At 34.6% G+C, this 20,995-nt stretch overlaps 1 protein-coding gene and 1 long non-coding RNA gene across 2 annotated transcripts in view; both read left to right on the top strand.

The window, feature by feature from the left end:
• Window positions 1-456: 456 nt before the first annotated feature.
• The window catches only part of meox2a (mesenchyme homeobox 2a), a 33,291-nt gene continuing 12,752 nt past the window's right edge, over window positions 457-20,995 (top strand). Inside the window, exons 1-2 of the mRNA XM_017351207.4 lie at window positions 457-1,180; window positions 16,312-16,484. Of these exons, the coding sequence (XP_017206696.1) occupies window positions 664-1,180; window positions 16,312-16,484 (690 nt within the window). The 5' untranslated portion in view covers window positions 457-663. The remainder of the gene's footprint in view (window positions 1,181-16,311; window positions 16,485-20,995) is intronic.
• On the top strand, window positions 10,494-12,474 carry LOC141377886 (uncharacterized). Its single transcript, XR_012390987.1, has 3 exons — window positions 10,494-10,765; window positions 10,870-11,023; window positions 11,573-12,474. It is a non-coding gene; the product is annotated as an uncharacterized lncRNA (long non-coding RNA).

Here is a 20,995-nt window from a genome sequence, read left to right as displayed (position 1 = left end):
TGGCTTTATTTATTTTATTTATTTTTGAAGAAGAACTGTAACAAAAACCAAACTGTACCAACACAAACTGTTCCCGTACAGTAGCCACCCCTGCAACAGGACAAGATCTTCTTCTTAACAGCGATTCAGCACTGAACCACCGTACTCTAAATCATCCCCTTAAAAGAAGAGAAGCAGAAAGATCAACATCCTGTTAACACTCGTAACCCCTCTGACCTGCTCCGACCTCCACAAACTCATCATTAAAAACACAAATCACCAGCAAACTCCCAGATCTGAGAGCTGGACAGGCTGCAGTGAGTGGACAGTGGGTGTGTGTGTGTGTGGCGATGGGTGTTTCAGTGACCCAGCCTCCCTCTCAGATTACAACCCTATTTATAACATCTCCCACCCCTCCTTCAGTCCCAACCCAAAAAACCACTGTTAGGAAGCACCTTTCCCTCTCAGCCGGCCCGCAGTATTTGCCCGACTGTCAGCCGAGCTTCATCTCTCATCATTATCATCATCACCAGTCCATTTTAAATCAGATTTAACAGTTCCTGCATGGGATTACCACACAAACACATGCATACGGACACACTTCTTGTGTATTTTTCCAAGGAGAAGCAAAGGATTTTTTGGTGTTTCTTAACTTTTTAGTCTTTTTTTTATTAGGTGTGTGTGATGGATCACACTCTTTTCGGCTGTTTGCGCAGCCCTCATGCTCCTCCACAGGCCGTGCACCCCGCATTCGCTCTTCATGGACGTCCCGAGCACCTCTCCTCATACCCGGATCTCTCCAGCTCCTCTCCTCCATCCACTTGCATCGTAAGCGGGTATCCCGGAGAGGATGGTGGTCTTTTTGGAGGGCACCAGCGAGGGCTGTCTGTGTCCCAGCAGCAGCATCATCACCATCATCATCATCATCATTTGGCGCAGCAGGGCGGATGGCATTTACCACAGTCATCCAGCGCTTCACCATCTGCTGCAGGCGTTCGTCTGGGATTGGGCATCTCAGGCCCTGATTCGGGCTCTTCAGATGTGGGTCCCGGAGGCCCCAGTCTCTGCGCGAGCACCCCGAGTCTCGGTGCAGGAGTGCCCTCAGGTGCCTCTTGTGTCCCTGGAGGAGATTTCGGACGGCATACGATGTCCCCGGCTGAGGCTGAGAAAAGGAATAGTAAAAGGAGAAGCGACAGCTCTGGTAGGAATGAAGCTCTTTTTTATTTGTTTGTAACTTTTTTAACTTGTTCTTAAATTAAAAAATTAAAGTTTTTTTTTTTTTTAAGTAAGTTAATGCAAGTAATATTCTGATTGTGTCTTGCAATTGTTTTTTTTATTCTTGCAAAATTGCTAATTTATTTGGTATTCTAGTATATAAAATGTTGTTAATTGATGTTATTAATTTAATATTGATACATTGACAAACCCTAATTTAAACCACCATAATACTGAATTATTTATATATTATATAACATTATATACAGCTGAAGTCAGAATTATTAGCCCACCTGTTTATTTTTTCTCCCAATTTCTGTTTAACGGAGAGAAGATTTTTTTCAACACATTTCTAAACATAATAGTTTGTTCTGTAGACTATCAAAAATAAAATAGCTTAAAGGGGATACTAATTTAAAATGTTTTCTAAAAAATTAAAAACAAAAAGTAAAAAAAAGTTTTTATTCTAGCCGTAATAAAACAAATAAGACTTTCTCCAGAAGAAAAAAATATTATCAGTCATACTGTGAACATTTCCTTGCTCTGTTAAACATAATTTGGGAAATATTTAAAAAAGAAAAAAATCAAAGGGGGTTTAATAATTCCGATTTCAACTGCGTTGTTTCTATGTACATTTCTGTGTAGTATTTATTCATTTTTTTGTAATCAACATTTTTTAGAATAGCAAAATAAAAGGCATTCAAACAAACAAACAAACAAACAAACAGGAACGCGAGAGCAACAGATATATGAATTATTTTCAATCTTAAATGTCACTTTAAGCTGTATAAAAGTGTCTTGAAAAAATCTAGTCAAATATTATTTACTGTCATCATGGCAATTATAAAATAAATCAGTTATTAGAAATGAGTTAACAAAACTATTATGGTTATAAATGTCTTAAAAAATCAGAAATTAGGGAAAAAGGGCGGTAATACTTCAACTGTGAATATATATATATATATATATATATATATATATATATATATATATATATATATATATATATATATATATATATATATATATATATATATAATTTTAATATCTAATTAGAAATATTATATATATATATATATATATATATATATATATATATATATATATATATATATATATATATATATATAGGCTATATATATATATATATATAGGCTATATATATATATATATATATATATATATATATATATATATATATATATATATATATATATATATATATATATATATATATATAGGCTGTTGTTCGTATATAGAAGCCTGACATTTTATTCTTATTGCATATTGAAATAAACTATCCCACCATGCCCTTTGATCAAATCAGTATTATTTTCAAGAGTATCACTTCTTTTGTCATGAAGTTAATATAGTTAGTGTGTTTGATTGTTGCTGCAGTAGTGCGTGTGTTGTTAAGAAAGCTTTGGACTCGTGGAGCCGTGTTTTTTGTGCGCGAGGGTTTTTTAGGATTTGGCTGACACGCACAGAAGCAATTATTTCGGCTAGCAGAGGGCAGATTGTAAGTCTTGTGTGGGCATTTAACGGCACGCATGATTCACGTTCAGTCTCATCTGTTTCATCTCCTCACTTTCTTGGCAAGCAGAAAATAAGGCTTGTGGTAAAGCAACTAATGCCATAGTCTGAGAAAGAGAACAGGGACGCCTGTGCTGGCATTTAACACTCCAAACCGAGCGCTAGATGACAGGAGTGTTTTAAGCAGCTTTCTCTTTCAATATAATTCGTTCGCACATTGCAATCAGAACGGGAATATACTGTTACTTTATTTTTAGATTTGCTGATGGGTAAAACGATATGAAGGAAATTGAGGACTTTGCGAAAGACGTTCATGAGCATCATTGGTTTGTCTGGAATAGTCGGTGCTCCAGTTAAAAAAAACAAAAAACAATTTAACACTGCATAAAATAGATCATAAAATCTATTTTTTTTACAATCTTGTCACTTCAAAGGGAGTTTTAACTACTTTCTGCCCTTTAAAACAAAGTTCAGGTCGACGCACAAGAGGCAAAGCCCTGCAGATGGAGATTTCTTCGCAATTACGCCAACCCGAAATTAACATAATATAAATACACTTGTTCCACTACTGTGTGTGTGTGTGTGTGTGTGTGTGTGTGTGTGTGTGTGTGTGTGTGTGTGTGTGTGTGTGTGTGTGTGTGTGTGTGTGTGTGTGTGTGTGTGTGTGTGTGTGTGTGTGTTCTAGAATATGAAATATGAATAAAATTTTATATATGCATGACATTTGCTTGAGCACAAATACAAACTCACACAACAGCTCAGACATGGGTTGTTGTTGTTTTTTTCAGATGCAATGTAAATGAGATTTACTAATAAACAATTAATTATCTGAATTATCGGAAATGTATTTTGGCAAAACGGTGTCTTAAGCCCATATGTTTGAATTAATTTAAATTAAACTGGAGTAAGGTGGCACAGTGGCTCAGTGGTTAGCACTGTCGCCTCAAAACAAGAAAGTTGCTGGTTTGAGTTCTGGCTGGGTCAGTTGGCATTTCAATGTGCAGTTTGCATGTTCTCCCTGTGTTCACATGGGTTTTCTCCGGGTGCTTCGGTTTCCCCAACAGTCCTAAGACATGCGCAATCAATGAATAAAATAAACTAAATTGTCCATAGTGTTTGTGAATGAGTGTGTATGGATGTTTCCCAGTACTGGGTTGCGGCTGGAAGGGCATCCGCTGTGTAAAACATATGCTGGAATAGTTATAAATTAACAGAATATAAATACACTTGCTCCACTACTGGAAATCTCTATACAAAGTGAACAACTGCACTGGTTATATCTATAAAAATGATTGTGTGTATCTTCTAGAATAGGAAATATGGAAAATGATTGAGCACAAATACAAACTCGCACAAATGCTGTCAGTTGTGGGTTATTTTTAAGTTGCAAATGACATTTACTAATAAACAATTAAACAATATTGGAATTATTGGAAGTTTATTTTTAGCGTAAAGGTGTTTCATTAAACTTATAACATTTATTTCACCCTCATATCTTGTTTAAAAGCTAGTTTCTTCCAGGACAATCAAGACAAAAACTGAAACACATTTGGACAATTTTCTAAGCCATACATTCATTTTGGTTTGCAAGACTTCAAAATTGTTATTATTTTTTTTATTTAAATGTGTAACATTATTTTTTTTATTTTCTACTTTTTTATTAAAGAAAAAGCTGCTTTATTTTTAGTATATGGAAAATAATGTTATATTTTTGAAAGACAACGGTATTATATACAGTGCTCAGCATATATGAGTACACCCACACAAATCTCTCATTTAAATGAATATTTTCTATAGGATGCTTTACAATATTATATTTGTGCATATGTATTAGTTTAATCAGTAATGCCAAATCTGGGCTGAGCTAATCTAACAAAATAACTTACAATAAAGCTTTAAAATTTTTTAGCCTAAATTTATATGTTAGGAAAAAATATTAAATAAAAATTTCAAAAACAGCAAAAATCAAGAGAAACAAAAAATCTATAACATTTTGTTGGAATGTTGTAGTTTGTAATTTTGTTTGCAACATTTTTCATGAATTTAATTGTATTATCCTTACATTTCTGAAGATGTTCTGTGACTAAAATATAATTTTTATAAACATTTATGTTTAATAAATCTGTTTTGTTCAAATCTAAAAAACGTCTAAAATACTTTTTAATATTATACATTACATTGATGATGTTTTTCCCTTTTGTATTTATTTAAATAGTAAAACATACATTTACTAATCAACATACCTAACAACACAACATACAAACAAACAAACAATGTGTACATATAAACAAAGACAATAAAAAAAACTTCAGTAGAACATAAATAAAACCTGACAGCATCTGCATCATTTCGTCCACGTACATTTACATTTGGCTTTGTAAAAAATTTGTCAAAAGGAAGGCCACAAGTCTACATTGATGATGTTTTTTATCATCATTAATTACTCTTTGGTCCTTCATGGTGTGTAACTTTTTTTTAATCGACACACAAAAGTTATTTAGTAATTCTTATTGAAGTGTTTAAATCAGGGGTACCCAAACGTTTTCATATGAAGAACCAAAACCCAAATATCATTGAGAGCCATGGGCCAAAGATAAATATACCAAACTACCAAAATTAAATATACTGTACCATACAAAAATTAAAGGTTCCATTTGTAAATTACTAATTTATTTCATAATATTTAAAATGACTATATAAATGACAACTTATTGCAATAAAAACAATTACATTTATAGCACAGAGGATTGTAATGCTGAATACACCAGTCAAGCAGAATCTGCCTTTGCCTTGATTTGCTCACCAAAGCCCAATCCGTCAGGTGACAGATTGTAAATTTTAATCTAAATTACAGTATTTAAATTGAATTAAACGTTTAATATCAGTTTTATTTTGTAGCTTAACAATAAAACAAGCAAACCAAAGGTTACATTAAATTTTAAATGACAATCTCTAAAGCAAACCCAGCATTCGTTTTTCTCAGATGGGATAGCGGGCCAAATCAAAGATTACCAGGGCCAACTTTGGCCCACGATCCCTAGTTTGGGCATCTCAGGTGAAGATGTCTTTGTGTTGTTTTTAAATATTTTAATGTTTTTTTTAGGACTCATCTTAATAACTTCCTCATTTGCAGGCAAATGCTAAAAGCACATTTGCTTTATAGAATCTTTATAATGAGCACCAATCAGTGCAACAAGGGCTGATTTAATAATCAAAATGTCAGCGTATTTTAAAATGAATTTAAACACATGTTCGTTTTAGGATATATTGTTTGATTTATTCAAAACATGTGTGGCTGTTGTAATAAAACAGCACATGCCTGGTTTGGATGCAGGACAGCAGTCTAGCGTGTATTTTGTCATGTGGCTTTGCATGATATTCATTTTGGGTTCTCTTTTTTTTCCACCAATAAAGCTCAGTCCCAGCTAGAATATTAAAGGAGATGTCTACATTTTCATTGTAGCTGTAGTTTTTAAAATCATCCTTGAAAGCTCAGGCCTTCAGCTTTTTCCCCAGTGCTTTTTCTTTTTTTAAAGAAGAGATAAAAGTTAAGGCGCAGGCCTAATTGCTGTGGTGTAACCGCCTTGTCGGGAAGCCGGGAAAAGTTGCTTTAACTCGGAGCAGCTCAATTCGCAAAACACAGCTCATGTTGGTTTTTCTCACTCCACTATGGCCGCTGTAAATGTGCCTTTCTGCGCTTGTTTTAATCAGAGCCACATTCAGCCAAACTCTTTAAGAAACATCTGGTGAAATCACCAAAAACTGGTTCAGTCATTGCCAGTTTGATGAACTGTCCCACATAGAAATATGATGTCTGACAATTTATGCAAATTGCATAGTTGGACATACAAACTTACATGTGAATTGTACATTTGTGTGTTTCATATATACAACATATATTTTGGAATATTGGAAAAAATCATTTAAACATAAATGTTTAAATATGTAGGACTCAATCATACACCCAGTGCAATAAGGCAAAAGATGTTTTTTTTTTGCGATTTGTTGCTATTTTCAGACCAGCGCAACCCTAATTTTCACAATTTGTGCCTCGTCGTTTAAATGGCAAATCCATTTGCGTTACTTTGTGGACTCATGGGTGTTCTGGTCTAAAAAGGTGGCGTGTTAAAGCACATAATACGTTGCTATTTTAAAGAACTGAAATAAACCCACGCCATTGACCAAGTAAAAGCAGCTCTAAAGTTCAGTGCAGAGCATGTTAGATATGCACCTATGCTGGTCCAAACACTTACACATTGCTTAGTACACACAATATGTACAGCAATACACAAAAATCTTTAGATTTCAAATAAATATAAAACTTTTTTTTTTGTTTATTAATGACAGTTTGCTTTTATATAATGTTATAATTATTAGCAGTATTATTTATTATATGCATATTTGTATTTGTTTTAATAAAAACAAGTTTTGAGTTAGGAGACGTCTGTGTTACCATTTAGGGCATAAGAATAGGGCGTGTGTTTGGATATAACGTGTGTTTGGAAGTTTTTTGACCACCTTTTGTTATTACTGTTCATTTATTAATTTGTTGGAAATTAGAACTGAATTTAAAAATAGTTTTGAAACAAATCTTTGTGCCTAACAAACAAAATTAATTATGTAGACTACTGGATGTCTTCAGTGGAGTGCGTACAACACTGTTTCCCTATCCACAAAAGTAAAGGAGTAAAAGTAAAGCGAAAGTAAAGAGGCTGAACGGAAATGGCTCGTTCTTTATCATCACGCTGCAGATGGTCTGTTTAACTGTTTTCTCACTATTAAAGCATTCAATTTGAACACTTACAAAGTCTGCAATGTAAAAAGCACATGCGCTATGGCCCGACTCTTAAAGGGAATGTGAGATGAGACTCTGATTTGTTTAATGTACATTAGCACAGCCGTGTTAGACCATGCGCGGGGCGCCATGCGTATTTTTACCTTCTTAAAATAGCAAAGGTGGATTCGGACACACCTTTAATGCTTTTGCATCATGTGCTTTAGACTTTGCATCTAGGTCGTTAAAATAAAGCACACTAGCTTTAATGTTTTATACAGTCAAGATCAAAATTATTCATACCCCTGGCAAATTCAGACTTAAAATTACTTGTATTCAAGCTTTTATTCAGTTTTTATTCAACATATTTTTTTTTGACACAGGCTTACTAAGACGATGTACTAGAGGGATCATTGTGGAAAAATCTACATTTAAACAAAACAAGTCAGATTTTGCTAGGGGTATGAATAATTTAGGACTTTACTAAATGTGTTCATGTGAAATCTAATATATTTGAACATATATGTACATATTTAAACTCCCAATGGTTGAAAAAATAAATATGAAGCAAAATTTTTACAATATTCCAATAAATTCCAAATATCATCCTCTATGTCATATATGTAATTTGCATATTTTCCATGTATCAGATTTATGTATGGGGTTGCTAGAATTTACACCATTACCATTTTTTTAATGAATTCTTCAGAATGAGTCACTAAACTGCAAAATCATCATCGCTCAAAGCATTCCTGATTCTTTAGCCTCTGCAGTTCTCGACCTGTAAATAACACGTCTGGCATGTGTTTATAGCCGTCGTGACGCAGCAGAGATTTGACACTTCATCTGAACATTCACACACATTGAGACCTTGCAGGCGATGGGTATATTAAAACTATAATCGTTTTAAATGCTTCGCTCTATGCCAGTTTGTCATGCAGAGATAGTGAAAGTATTTTGTTCATTGGTTGTTTGAGAGTCTGACCTGACATGGCAACCCATAGAATGGAGAAAACCGCATTCATTTTCTCTATAGGGGAATTCATTCATTAATGTTATGAGTTGTATTTGTCCTTGTTGAATCCATCTGCTTGCATTAATGTAAATTAAACTGGAGTATATGCAGAAAAACTACATCACCCGTAATGCCAGGTATAAAAAATTCCACCAATCAGAGAGCCGTAATTTGCAACGTGTGCCAAAATATATGTTTAGCTCCGCCCACTACTTTACATCACTGTAACTGATGCAAACAAATAATATTTAGCTATATTGTTACTATAAAATAATGAAAATAACAACTTTACTTAAAGGTTTACATTTTAATGTTTCTCGGTTGACATGATTGTCATTGACGGTGATTCATGGGATTGTAGTTCTTTGTCTCATTAAAGATATACTATCGTATACCTTTATTTTTTAGTAAATTTTTTAATATTCATATTGTATTTGCTTCAAAACAAAGTGTATAATGTTGTGATTCACTTCTTAATTTGATTCAGAATATATGTGCATTATCTATGATGGTGACTCATTTATTTTGAAAGGGAAAAAAGTAACAGGGGTTTCCCTAATTGCATAAACTTTAATTTTATTATTAATTATATCACATTCATTTCCTCAGAAGTGACGATTTTATAATTTTATTCTCTCACACTTTATACAAGTGCATTTAATTACTTTAGGTGGAATTGCAGCTATTTTCTTACATTGAATGGACCAAAAAATGTCCTTTTTGTCAAGTTTCATATCCGTATGAAGGGTGAGTAAATATTTCTCAATTTTTACTATTGGATGAACTGGCCCTTTAAGATACAAGGTACAAAAGTACATTGAAAAACAATGCAATTTGTGCCCTAATGTCAGAGCAGGTCTCTCCACTTGCGAATAGTATCTCATTAAAGTATACTCTGTTTGCTTTACAACTTTGGTTTTGGATTGCTAGTTGGATTAGTGCTCACTCCACACCCATAGATACTGTAAATAAAGCAAAAAGCTTTGCAAGTGAGTCACAGCAACTTGTGGTCACAATAAATGCACATTTCTTAAAAAAAAGAAAGAAAGAAAAGGTGGAAATAATGATTAAATTGCCTTCCTTTTGAGTCAAAACAACATGTTTTCAGTGATTGTTGTTAAAACTGTTGAGAAAATGAATAAATGAGAGCAGCTTTGCCTTTTCCAGTTCAGTCATGACAACATTGTTATGTTTGATAAATCGACCAGCCTGACATGGGGTTGTTGCTAGAAGGGATACAGCTGTTGCCGTAAGTTAACGAGAATTATTTATATTATCTATCAAATTACCCATTAATTGTATTTAATTAACGTCTACCCCAATTCCAACCCTAAACCCAACCATCACAGTACTGTAGAAACATTAATTAAACAGAGTATTATTCAAATTATTTATTAAATTACCCATTAAATTGTCTTTTATTAACATCTACCCCTACCACAACACTAAACCCAACCCTCACAGTACTGTCAAAACAGTAATTATACAGAGTATTATTTATAATATTTATTAAATTACTCAATTAAATTGTCTTTTATTAAAATACCCCTACCCAAACACTAAACCCAACCATTACTGTAAAAACAGTCATTATACCAAGTGTTACCCATATTATTTATTAATTTAACAATTAAATTGTATTTTATTAACATATACCCCTACCTAAATCCTAAACCCAACCCTCACGGTAATGTAAAAATTATAATTACTGTGGTAAAGTGTCGCAAAAATAATGAAATATTGAAGTGAGTATCCACAGCTGCATCCCATCTGGCAGACCAATGGCGGTTGACAGGAACTTTTGTAAAAATCAGTTTGAAATTAAAAATAAAAGTCTGATAATGTACTTTCTCTATCAAAAAAAGCTTGAGATGTCCTTTCCAAAATGAGTGTAAAGTATAGATGGGATACAACTCATATCAATATTGCATCATTTTCGTGAACTGTACAACAATAATTAATATTTTTACATTACTGTTAGGGTTTGGGTAGGGGTAGACGTTGATAAAATACAATTTATTAGGTAATTTATCAAATAACAAAAATATTTGGTGCAATTATGGTTTTTATATTATTGTGAAGGTGGGGTTTAGGGTTTGGGTAGGGGTGAACATTAATCAATTACAATTTAATGGGTAATTTAATAAATAATATGATAAATACTCTGTATAATTACTGTTTTACAGTACTGTGATGATTGGGTTCAGGGTTGGGGTAGGGGTAGACGTTGATAAAATACAATTTTTTGAGTAATTTAATAAATAATACTTAGGAATTACTGTTTTTACAGTACTGTGATGATTGGATTTAGGGTTTGGGTAGGGGTAGATGTTAAAAAAATACAAATTATTAGGTAATTTATCAAATAACAAAAATATTTGGTGCAATTATGGTTTTTATATTATTGTGAAGGTGGGGTTTAGGGTTTGGGTAGGGGTAGACATTAATAAAATACAATTTAATAGGTAATTTAATAAATAATATAATAAATGCTCTGTATAATTGCTGTTTTAAAGTACTGTGATGGTTGGGTATAGGGTTTGGGTTGGGGTAGACGTTAATAAAATACAATTTAATGGGAAATTTAATAAATAATACTCTGGAACTACTGTTTTTACAGTACTGTGATGGTTGGATTTAGGTTTGGGTAGGAGTAGATGTTAATAAAATACCATTTTTGGGTAATTTATTAAATAACAAAAATATCTGGTACAATTATGGTTTTTATATTATTGTGAAGGTGGGGTTTAGGGTTTGGGTAGACATTAATAAAGTACTATTTGATTGGTCATTCAATAAATAACATGGAAAATATTCTGTGTAATTTCGGTTTTTACAGTACTGTGGGGGTTGGGTTTAGGCTTGGGGTAGGGTATACGTTAATAAATTACAATTTAATGGGTAATTTAATAAATACTTATATGAATAATGCTCGGGAAGTAGTTTTTACAGTACTGTGGGGGTTGGGTTTAGGGTTTGGGGTATAGGGTAGATGCTAATAAATTACAATTTAATGGGTAATTTAATAAATAATATAAATAATGCTCGGGAAGTAGTTTTTACAGTACTGTGGGGGTTGGGTTTAGGGTTGGGGTATTGGGTAGATGTTAATAAAATGTAATTTAATGGGTAAATTTATAAATAACTACTGTGACGTGGGGTTTAGGGAGACTTTAATAAAATATAATTAATGTTTAATTTAATAAATGATATAAATAATTCTGGTTAATTTCTGGCCGCAACCGTATCTCATCTAGCAACAACCCCAAATGAGTCACAGTGACATTGTTAGATTTGCTTGAGAATTCAACCAGCCTGACACATGAACACTGTCTTAACCAATGGTGTAGGCTTGGAGGCGGGGCTGTATTTTTTGCTGACCAATGGAAGTTGATTGGAAATTACAAATCTGTTGATTTGCTTCATCTATACAAGAAAGAAAAAAGATAATAAGATGTTTTTTGTCTAATGAGTGACAGAATTTTATGACAGCTTTACAGTGAGCACTGTGAATTTAAATTTTTGAGTCAACTAAGATGAAATGTATTTGAAATATCTGTTGAAGTGGCATAACAGGCCTTACCACTCGCTGATAAGATTTCATTAAACAGACTCTATTTACAGCTTTGGTTTTGGATTGCTAGTTGGATTAGCGCTCACTCCACACCCATAGATACTGTAAGTGAAGCAGAAAGCTTCGCAAGTGAGTCACAGCAGCTTGCAGTTACCATAAAAAACCTACATTAAGAAAAAAAAGAAGAAAATTTCATTTCTTCTGCATCAAAGCAACAGAACTTCATGTGTCTTTGCTAGGATTGATTGCCGGTGTAATCTGACATTTCCTCGCTGACCTTTTGTGTTTCCCATTTGAGATTAGACTTGACGTAATTGAGCTCTTGCAAGAACCACATGTAATTGTATATTTATGTGCTTTTATGCGCTCATGTTCTGTCACTCCAAAAAAAAAAAAAAAAACATCTGAAACTTGGGAAAGCAATTGACTGTAATTGACAGCAAAAGAGCGAGGAAGGGAATAAGAAACAGTCCACTGAAAATTGTAAGCGAGTTGGCAGCCCGCGAGCCGCGAGTGGAAGACGCTCGTAAAAATTTTGAGGTAAATAAAAACTAAGGAAATATATTTTTACACATCCTCCGGTGCTGTTTTGTTCCATATTAAAACTACAAGGGCAGCGGATTCCATTAACAGTGAGTCAAAACGAAGCCTTTGGAAAGAGCTCATTGTGAGAATCGATGTGGCGGTTTATGAAAACTCACGGCTGGGGCTGGCTTTTACAAACAGCTGGCATGAACGATCGCGCCATCGTAAAAACAAAATATGACTGGCGGTATTCCTCATTCTCCTGTATTATATCTGACATTTCTGCCATGTCAACCCTACAGTGATTGGTTTTAATTGGGTTGCGTTGAGGGCGGAATGGTGGCTCAGTGGTTAGCACTGTTGCCTCACAGCAAGAAGGTTGCTGGTTCAAGTTCTGGCTGGATCAGTTAGCATTTCTATGTGGAGTTTGCATGTTCACATGGGTTTTCTCCGGGTCCTCTGGCTTTCTCCACAGTCCAAAGACATTCAGTATAGGTTAACTGAATAAACTAAATGTGTATTGCCGTAGTGTATGTGTGTGAATGAGTGTGTATGGGTGTTTCCCAGTACTGGGTTGCAGCTAGAAGGACATCTGCTGTGTAAAATATATATTGGATAAGTTGGTGGTTCACTCCTCTGTGGCGACCCCTGATGAACAAAGGGACTAAGATGAAGAAAAATGAATGGGTTGCGTTGAAATTTGGGCTTATCCTTTCAGCATTGCTATCGGGTTGTATGATATCGAAGGATACACTCCATCCTTGCTAATGCACTAGGCACTTTGTTAGAAACACTTCTATGTTTACACTTGTACAGAAAGCTCTTTTATATTTTTATACTTTGTACTTTTTTTCTACTGACACATATTTTACATGAGTGTTTCTCAACCACGTTCCTGGAGGACCACTAGCTCTGCATATTTTCCATGTCTCCTTAACTAAACTCACCTGATTCAGATCATCAACTCATTAGCAGAGACTAGACCTGTAATGGCTGGCAGTGACAAATGAGACATCCAAAACATGTAGTGTTGGTGGTCCTCCAGGAACATGGTTGAGAAACATGGCTCTATATCTAAAGTCTTTAAATATTTTATACTTGCATTTGTTTTATATTGTGTAACTTCGATTTCTCCATGATTAAGATAGGTATTATTATTATTATTATTATTATTATTGTTTTTGTCATTGTTATTATTTTAATGTCACGAGTGGTCGTGTAAGCATATAGCATAATCTACAGTATATGACTGTTTATGTGACAAATCAAATTTGAATGTAAAATGTGCAAACCTGCAATAGTCATATCGCAGGATCTGAAATGTCAAGCTGGGATTATGATTAACCAGGAGCTAGTTCAAAACATGTGGTCTGTGGTGTCACAGTTGAACTCCAATCAAATAGTTTGAAAGATTTTGCTTTGGATGTGCTTTTAAGGCCTTTGACTGTAAGATTTTAAGCAAATTGAAACTATTAAACTAAAGTGGGGGTGATGCGGTGGCGCAGTGGGTAACACAATTGCCTCACAGCAAGAAGGTCGCTGGTTCGAGCCTCAGCTGGGTCAGTTGGCGTTTCTGTGTGGAGTTTGCATGTTTCTCCTCGTGTTCATGTGGGTTTCCTCTAGGTGCTCCGGTTTCCTCCACGGTCAAAAAACATGTGGTACAGGTGAATTGGGCAAGCTAAATTGTCTGTAGTGTATGAGTGTGAATAAAAGTGTATGGATGTTTCCCAGTGGCTGGAAGGGCACTGAATGGCGAATGAGTGGCGGTTTATTCTGCTGTGGCGATCTTAGAATAATAAAGGCACTAAGCAGAAAAGAAGATGAACAAATGAAACCAAAGGGGTTAAGTGTGCCAACATATGGCACTATGTTGCTCATGCCAACCTGCTAAATCAACCTGCTAAATTCCCTATAGGGGAGAGCGGGTCACAAAGTAACACTTTTTGGTTTTGGTCAAATAATAAACAAAGTAATAGACAAACCATATTTTTACCAATAACACACAAGCCTCTCCTACAAATGAGCACAGAAATTATGATCACCAGACCTATGGGTTCTGTGCAGTATTGCCAAAAGTGCCAGGAGTAAAAATGTTACTATTTACCCTACCTGTGGGGCAAGTTGTAACAGACAGGGGGTTAGTTGTAACACATGCTTACAAAGGCAGATTTCACACAATTAATTTAAATTCAGTTTACTTTAAATAGCAGCTATATTTCCTCAGTATACTGGCTTATTTCTTTTTTATTATACATAGCACAGTATGTTTATTCATTTGTTTATTGGATAAACACATTTGAGTCTATTTGCATTATTATCCATTATTATACAATGCATTTGTTTGCATTATTAGCAATAAAATATTTTCTGTTAAAAACATTTTATTTCAAAATTTCTCGGCATTACACTCAAAATTCAAACAATTATTTTGTTTATTGGTGTCCAACAGTGTGTGGCATAATTGTAACACCCTGTTAGAACTAACCCCGCTGTGTCGTGTTTTCCTCAAAACAGGCTAGCAGTCACTGTGTGTTTTTTACATCTTTCAAAATGGTTTCATCTTTTAGCCTTGAAGACGGTGATCACAACAATATAAGATATTATGTTCATACTTTCACAGATTTTTTTTAAATAAAAAAAAATATTTACTATAATAAAAACTTTTATGCTGTATAAATGGTTTCTTCTGTGTTCCCCATCCGAATTTCGCCAAACTTTTTCAATAATTGGCAGGAAGACGTCTGCTGACACTGTGGTGAAAACCTTGGAAGAATGCCATGGTTAACCCTGAGCAAACACCTTAAAATCTGTTACATTGACCCCAGGTTACTTTGTGCCCTGCACTCCCCTACCGATCCTTCCCCTCTTTCTGCTCCCAATGCTCTGCTTTAATTTATTATATCATGTATATTTTTGTGTAATATTACGTATTTTATGCACATGCATTTCCCCTACAAAATCATCCCAGTCAATGTAAAATGATGAATTCTTTCCAAATAGACTTACTTAAGTCATCTTGTAATAGTATATTCATATTGCAATGTACAGTTGAAGTCAAAATTATTTGTCTCTGTGATTTTTTTAAAAATATATTTCTCAAATGATGTTTAACAGAGCAAGTTTTTCTACAGTAATTACTATAATATTTTTTCCTTCTGGAGAAAGTCTTATTTGTTTTATTTCGTCTAGAATAAAAGAAGTTTTATATTTTTTTTTAAAACCATTTTAAGAACAAAATTATTAGCCCCCTTAAGCAATATTTGTTTTCGATTGTCTACAGAACAAACCGCAGTTATACAATGACTTGCCTAATTACCCTAACTTGCCTAGTTAACCTAATTAACCTAGTTAAGCCTTTAAAATGCACTTTAAGTTGTATACTAGTATCATGAAAATATTAAATTATTATTATTATTTACTGTCTTCATGGCAAAGATAAAATAAATCAGTTATTAGAAATGAGTTAATAAAACTATTATGTTTAGAAATGTGTTGAAAAAATCTTCTCTTCGTTAAACAGAAATTGGGGAAAAATATACAGGAGGGCTAATAATTCTGACTTTAACTATATAAATATACAAATTATCGCAATGTCAGTTTTTCCCGAATATCCTTCACCCCTAGTAGACATGAACTGATGGTATTTCAAAGCCATCGGCATCCATCAACTGTTCTCTTCTTGTTGTTTCTTTTAAGAGTCCCAAGATGGGAATTACAAATCGGACGTGAGCAGCAAGCCAAGGAAAGAGCGCACGGCCTTCACCAAAGAGCAGATTCGGGAACTGGAGGCCGAATTCGCCCATCACAACTATTTGACCAGATTGAGGCGTTACGAAATCGCAGTAAACCTGGATCTCACGGAAAGGCAGGTGAGAAGACCGACCGCGACCTCCTACCTGTTCATCAATCATTCTGTCAGAAGCTACCGCTGCTTTTTCCCCTCCTGTGTTCGGTGGTTTTCTGTCCAGCTGTGGCTATGGAGTGGGACTATTGTATTCCAGATGTTTCTGCAAGCTCTGTTTTTCTGGCTGCAGTGAAGTAACAGGAGAGGCGAAGGAAGTTTTTGTCCACTTCCGCCCTTGCCGTTCCATCTAACAAATTGGTCTGTGCGTGGGAAGTCGCTTCCTGCGGCCACATGTGAAATAAATAGCACATGACGCTTTATTTGGAGCCCGAGAAATATGGCTTGTTGTAGTTATTTGATGTTTTAACCAAACAGCGATGTAATCTTATTAAACCATTGAAGTTTATTGACTCTCGCAGACATAAATAAGATGACATAATGCCTGCTGTTTTGGAAATGACATCATTGGCAGGTCATTCATAGCATTTTTAACTGCTCAATGAGCCATGCGAGTGCGTTATATACAGTTGAAGTCAACATTATGAGCCCTTCTGTGAATTGTTTTGTTTTTCCGAATGTTTCCTAAATGATGTTTAACAGAGAAAGGAATTTTTCACAGTATTTGCGAATAATATTTTTTCTTCTGGAGAAAGTCTTATTTGTTTTATTTCGGCTCAAATAAGATCAGTTTTTAAACTGTTTAAAACAATTTTAAGGTCAAAATGATTAGCCTTATGATTAGGGGTTTTCAACCTTTTAGGACCCCCCCCAAAGATTGGCTAATTTCACTTAAGCCCCCAACCCAACAACAACCGGATGTTAAGGGATTTGTTTTGGGGTACAAATCGGATGCCGTCAGGGACCCCAACATAGTGCTGGTTGGCATGATAGCAGTGCACCTTCCCGATTTTTTAACGCACTCTGAGGTGTGCACGAGCCTATTCAGAGTATCTCTAATGAGCCGATTTCGTGGCTTTGTTCTGATGAGATTAACTTTGGAAAAACACGTTCACATGAGGAATTAGAATGGGGGAAAAACAAGAACACCAAGTGCAAACTCTCCTGTCCTTCTCACCTTCCTTTTCAGCACTACTTTTTAAAACTTTATTGCGTAAACGATCAACCTCAACCTAAAAATGACTGACTTAAGCACGGACGCGCACGGCAGAAACGTTAACTTACGAGAGAGAGCCATTCTCCACGTTGATTGGCTGATAAAATGAAACATAAGTGAGAAAGAAAACGTGCGTAAACCCACATTCTCTTCACAGAGAGTAGACAAAAGATGCAGCTAGATCAATAAGTAAATAAGTCCTAAGATTACAATGAAATTCATTTTAAATGCCATGAAATTTTTTAATTATTGTACACTATTGGATTTTTTTTTCATTACTGACCGTACATCTTACTGATGTCGAAATTATCGTACCAATACCATAATTATCGTACGTCTGGCAACACTGGCCATAGCATAATTGCTTTTGATGTACGTGCATACAGAAAATGCTGCTTCACAAAGCCAAGTTCGCAGAGCCCTGACGGTGTGGTTGAGTCGAACATTGAGTACATATACATGGGACGCTAATACTTTGATATATTTTAATACAATTAAGACAATACTTTGATTAAGAGTCACCATGTAAATAGCGATTTTTGATTAATCCCACTAAAGTCATAGCTGAACTAAACAGAAATGGAATTAGGACATGTGGAGTATGCCTTTATTAGTGGCATTATTGAAGTAAACATCGCAGTCAAACTATTACTGCCATGTAGGACTTTCCGCCATATTTCTCGACAAGATCCACACACGTGGCTGTCAGTAAAAGACCGCACACACATACATCGCGAAATGCTGAAGTTTTTTTCTTTCCATTAGGCGTGCGTTATTAAATTCCATTCAAACAACACTCTTCCACCAGTCCTAACTCCTTATTTGTGTCTAATTGCCCAGTTTGTCACAGGGGCATGACTGATATGTTCATAAGTGAAAGTGAAGCTGCCGAACTGCAGTTAAAGTCATCTAAAATTACATGCAACTCTTCAGAAAACGTGTCCTGCACATAAATTGAATTTAGGCTGAGTTGGGCCGCCATGTTTTTGGGCGCCGATGTCCTCCTTGGTTATGAGTATTTCGTAGAATGCTTTCTGTTCAAGTGCTTGAACAAGTTGCTGGTTAAGTGAAGTTTATTTATTAACTAATTTCGAGAGGATCACGGGCTTACGATTGCTTGCAGTTGGCCCTGCATTATTCAATTTATGATTTACCAAACGATTCCTAAGCCACTATAAATACCCTAAGTTCCATATGACAGCCATCTTCGTTTTGAAGAATCCCTCCTTCCACCCCTACTTTTCCTCCTTTCCTTTCCTAGATGGCACGGTTGCCCAGTGGTTAGCACTGTTGCCTCACAGCAAAAACATCACTGGTTCTAGACTTTACCAGGCCAGCCAACGTTTCTGTGCGGAGTTTACATGTTCTCCTCGTGCTCACATGGTTTTCCCCCGGGTTCTCCGGTTTCCTCCCACCGTCAAAAAACATGCAACCTAAGTTAATTGACTAATCCAAATCGGCACTATAGACATGCTTCTAATTAATAGTTATCCTTTAAGAGCAATCACTATCTGTTCATTAGTTCTCGAGATCTACCTGAGCTCAAACTTCACTCTCGCCCTGCAAACGGGCTCTCTACCGGGACAGCAAACAAGCTTAATAATCAGTCATCAGCTAAGTGTGAACTCTTGAAAAGCAGTCAAAAGTTCTTTAGACAGCATTTCACAGCAATATTTGTATTTTTACGCTCAATGAAATCAAAGTAATGTCTGTATTTCCACTTGAAGAAGCAATCACTCTCAACAGCAGCAGCTCGCGTTCTTCAGCTATTTAAAAGCGCATGCTTATTAACTGATGTTGCAGGAGAAAAAGTTATCTAAAAGAAGCATGTTTTTTCTTCCAAAAACTATATATCTATATATGTATCTTAAGTAACGCAACTACGTTGACTTTAGTAACAGTAATCAGATTAGACAAATTTAAAATATAATTCATTACATTACTGTGTTCCTCAAAAATGTATTTAGAATACAGTAACATGTTACCGTGGAATGCATTAGACCCAACTCTGGAAATGAGTTATTAAAACTATCATGTTCAGAAATGTGTTGATAACAATCTTCTCTCCATTAAACAGAAATTGAGGAATAAATCTAAAAGAACTCAAAGTTACCAGGAGGGCTAATAATTCTGACCTCAACACGTTGCAGTATTTTGCCTTTTAGATAAGCAAGTGGCATCTGTGGCCTGAAATTATGCTTTATTCTCTGGGGATTCATTCCCAAGGCTTAGAATTAAAAACCTTGCCACACGACAAGTAAACAGATCCGTCTCCTGCAACGTGATCTCTGTGTGAACCTGCTGGAGCTCTTGACTGTGACTGAAGGGCCACCGCTGCTCTGCACATGATAAATGAATACTAATGATAATGTTGCACTGGCTAATTAAAACTATCTTTGATTGAGTTTAGCGCAGCATTCTATTGATAACGCTAAATGTTTTTAGGGGTGTACAGTTGAAGTCATAATTATTATTGGTATTATAGCTCCTTCTTTTTAAAATATTTCCCAAGTTATGTTTCACAGAGCATGGAATTTTTTCACAGTGTTTCCTATTATATTAGTTTTCTACTTATAAGGGTGGTTCTTTGTCTTAAAGAGTGAACCTTTTTGCAGTTGTAAATACTGCATTTTAGTGACATTTAAAGCTCTATTTTTAGCTGGATTAGCTTGTCGGATGGTCATCATAACCACACTTTTTGAGGTACCAAAAAGATTTGCTAAATATGTAGAATAATATGAAAAAATACTTATTTAAAAAATACATAAGAAATTAAAGTTTTTGTTATAAAAAAACAAACAAAACATTTTTAAAGTTCATGGATAGCAAAAATAGCCTAATTAGTATTCAAATTGACGTTATTATGGGCTGCTTTTGGTGCTTCAAATTTTTTTATTGCTATTTTTTTCTGATGACTTCATCTTTCTGACTTTTGTCAGATGACTTTTGTCATATTGTATGTTTTCTTACACATGGATGTTAGACTCATGAAAAATAATTATTTGCATTCACTGGAATTCACTTGCTTAATTAACATAACTTGCCTGGTTACACTAATTAACCTAGTTAGGCCTTTAAATTAGAACTTTAATCTGATTATTAGTGTCTTACAAAATAACAAAAAAATATGTGCTGCCATCTAGGCAAAGACAAAAAAATTTGTTATTTGAAATCGGTTTTCAAAATTATTATCTTTAAAATGTCTTGAAAAAATCTTAAACATCACTTGGTAAATATTTAAAAAATAATTTATATTTCACAGGAGGCCAATTTTTTGTTCAACTGTATATGTTGCCATTTATTTCTATATATAATGTTAATTATATATATTTCTGTTTTTAATAGTTTATTGCACATTTTATATGTTTATTTATTTATATATTTTTCTATCTATTTATTTTATATAAAGAAAATATAAATAG

This window comes from Danio rerio, chromosome 15 (assembly GCF_049306965.1).
Source record: "Danio rerio strain Tuebingen ecotype United States chromosome 15, GRCz12tu, whole genome shotgun sequence".
Taxonomy (NCBI): domain Eukaryota; kingdom Metazoa; phylum Chordata; class Actinopteri; order Cypriniformes; family Danionidae; genus Danio; species Danio rerio.
This window is presented reverse-complemented; position numbering and strand designations above follow the sequence as displayed.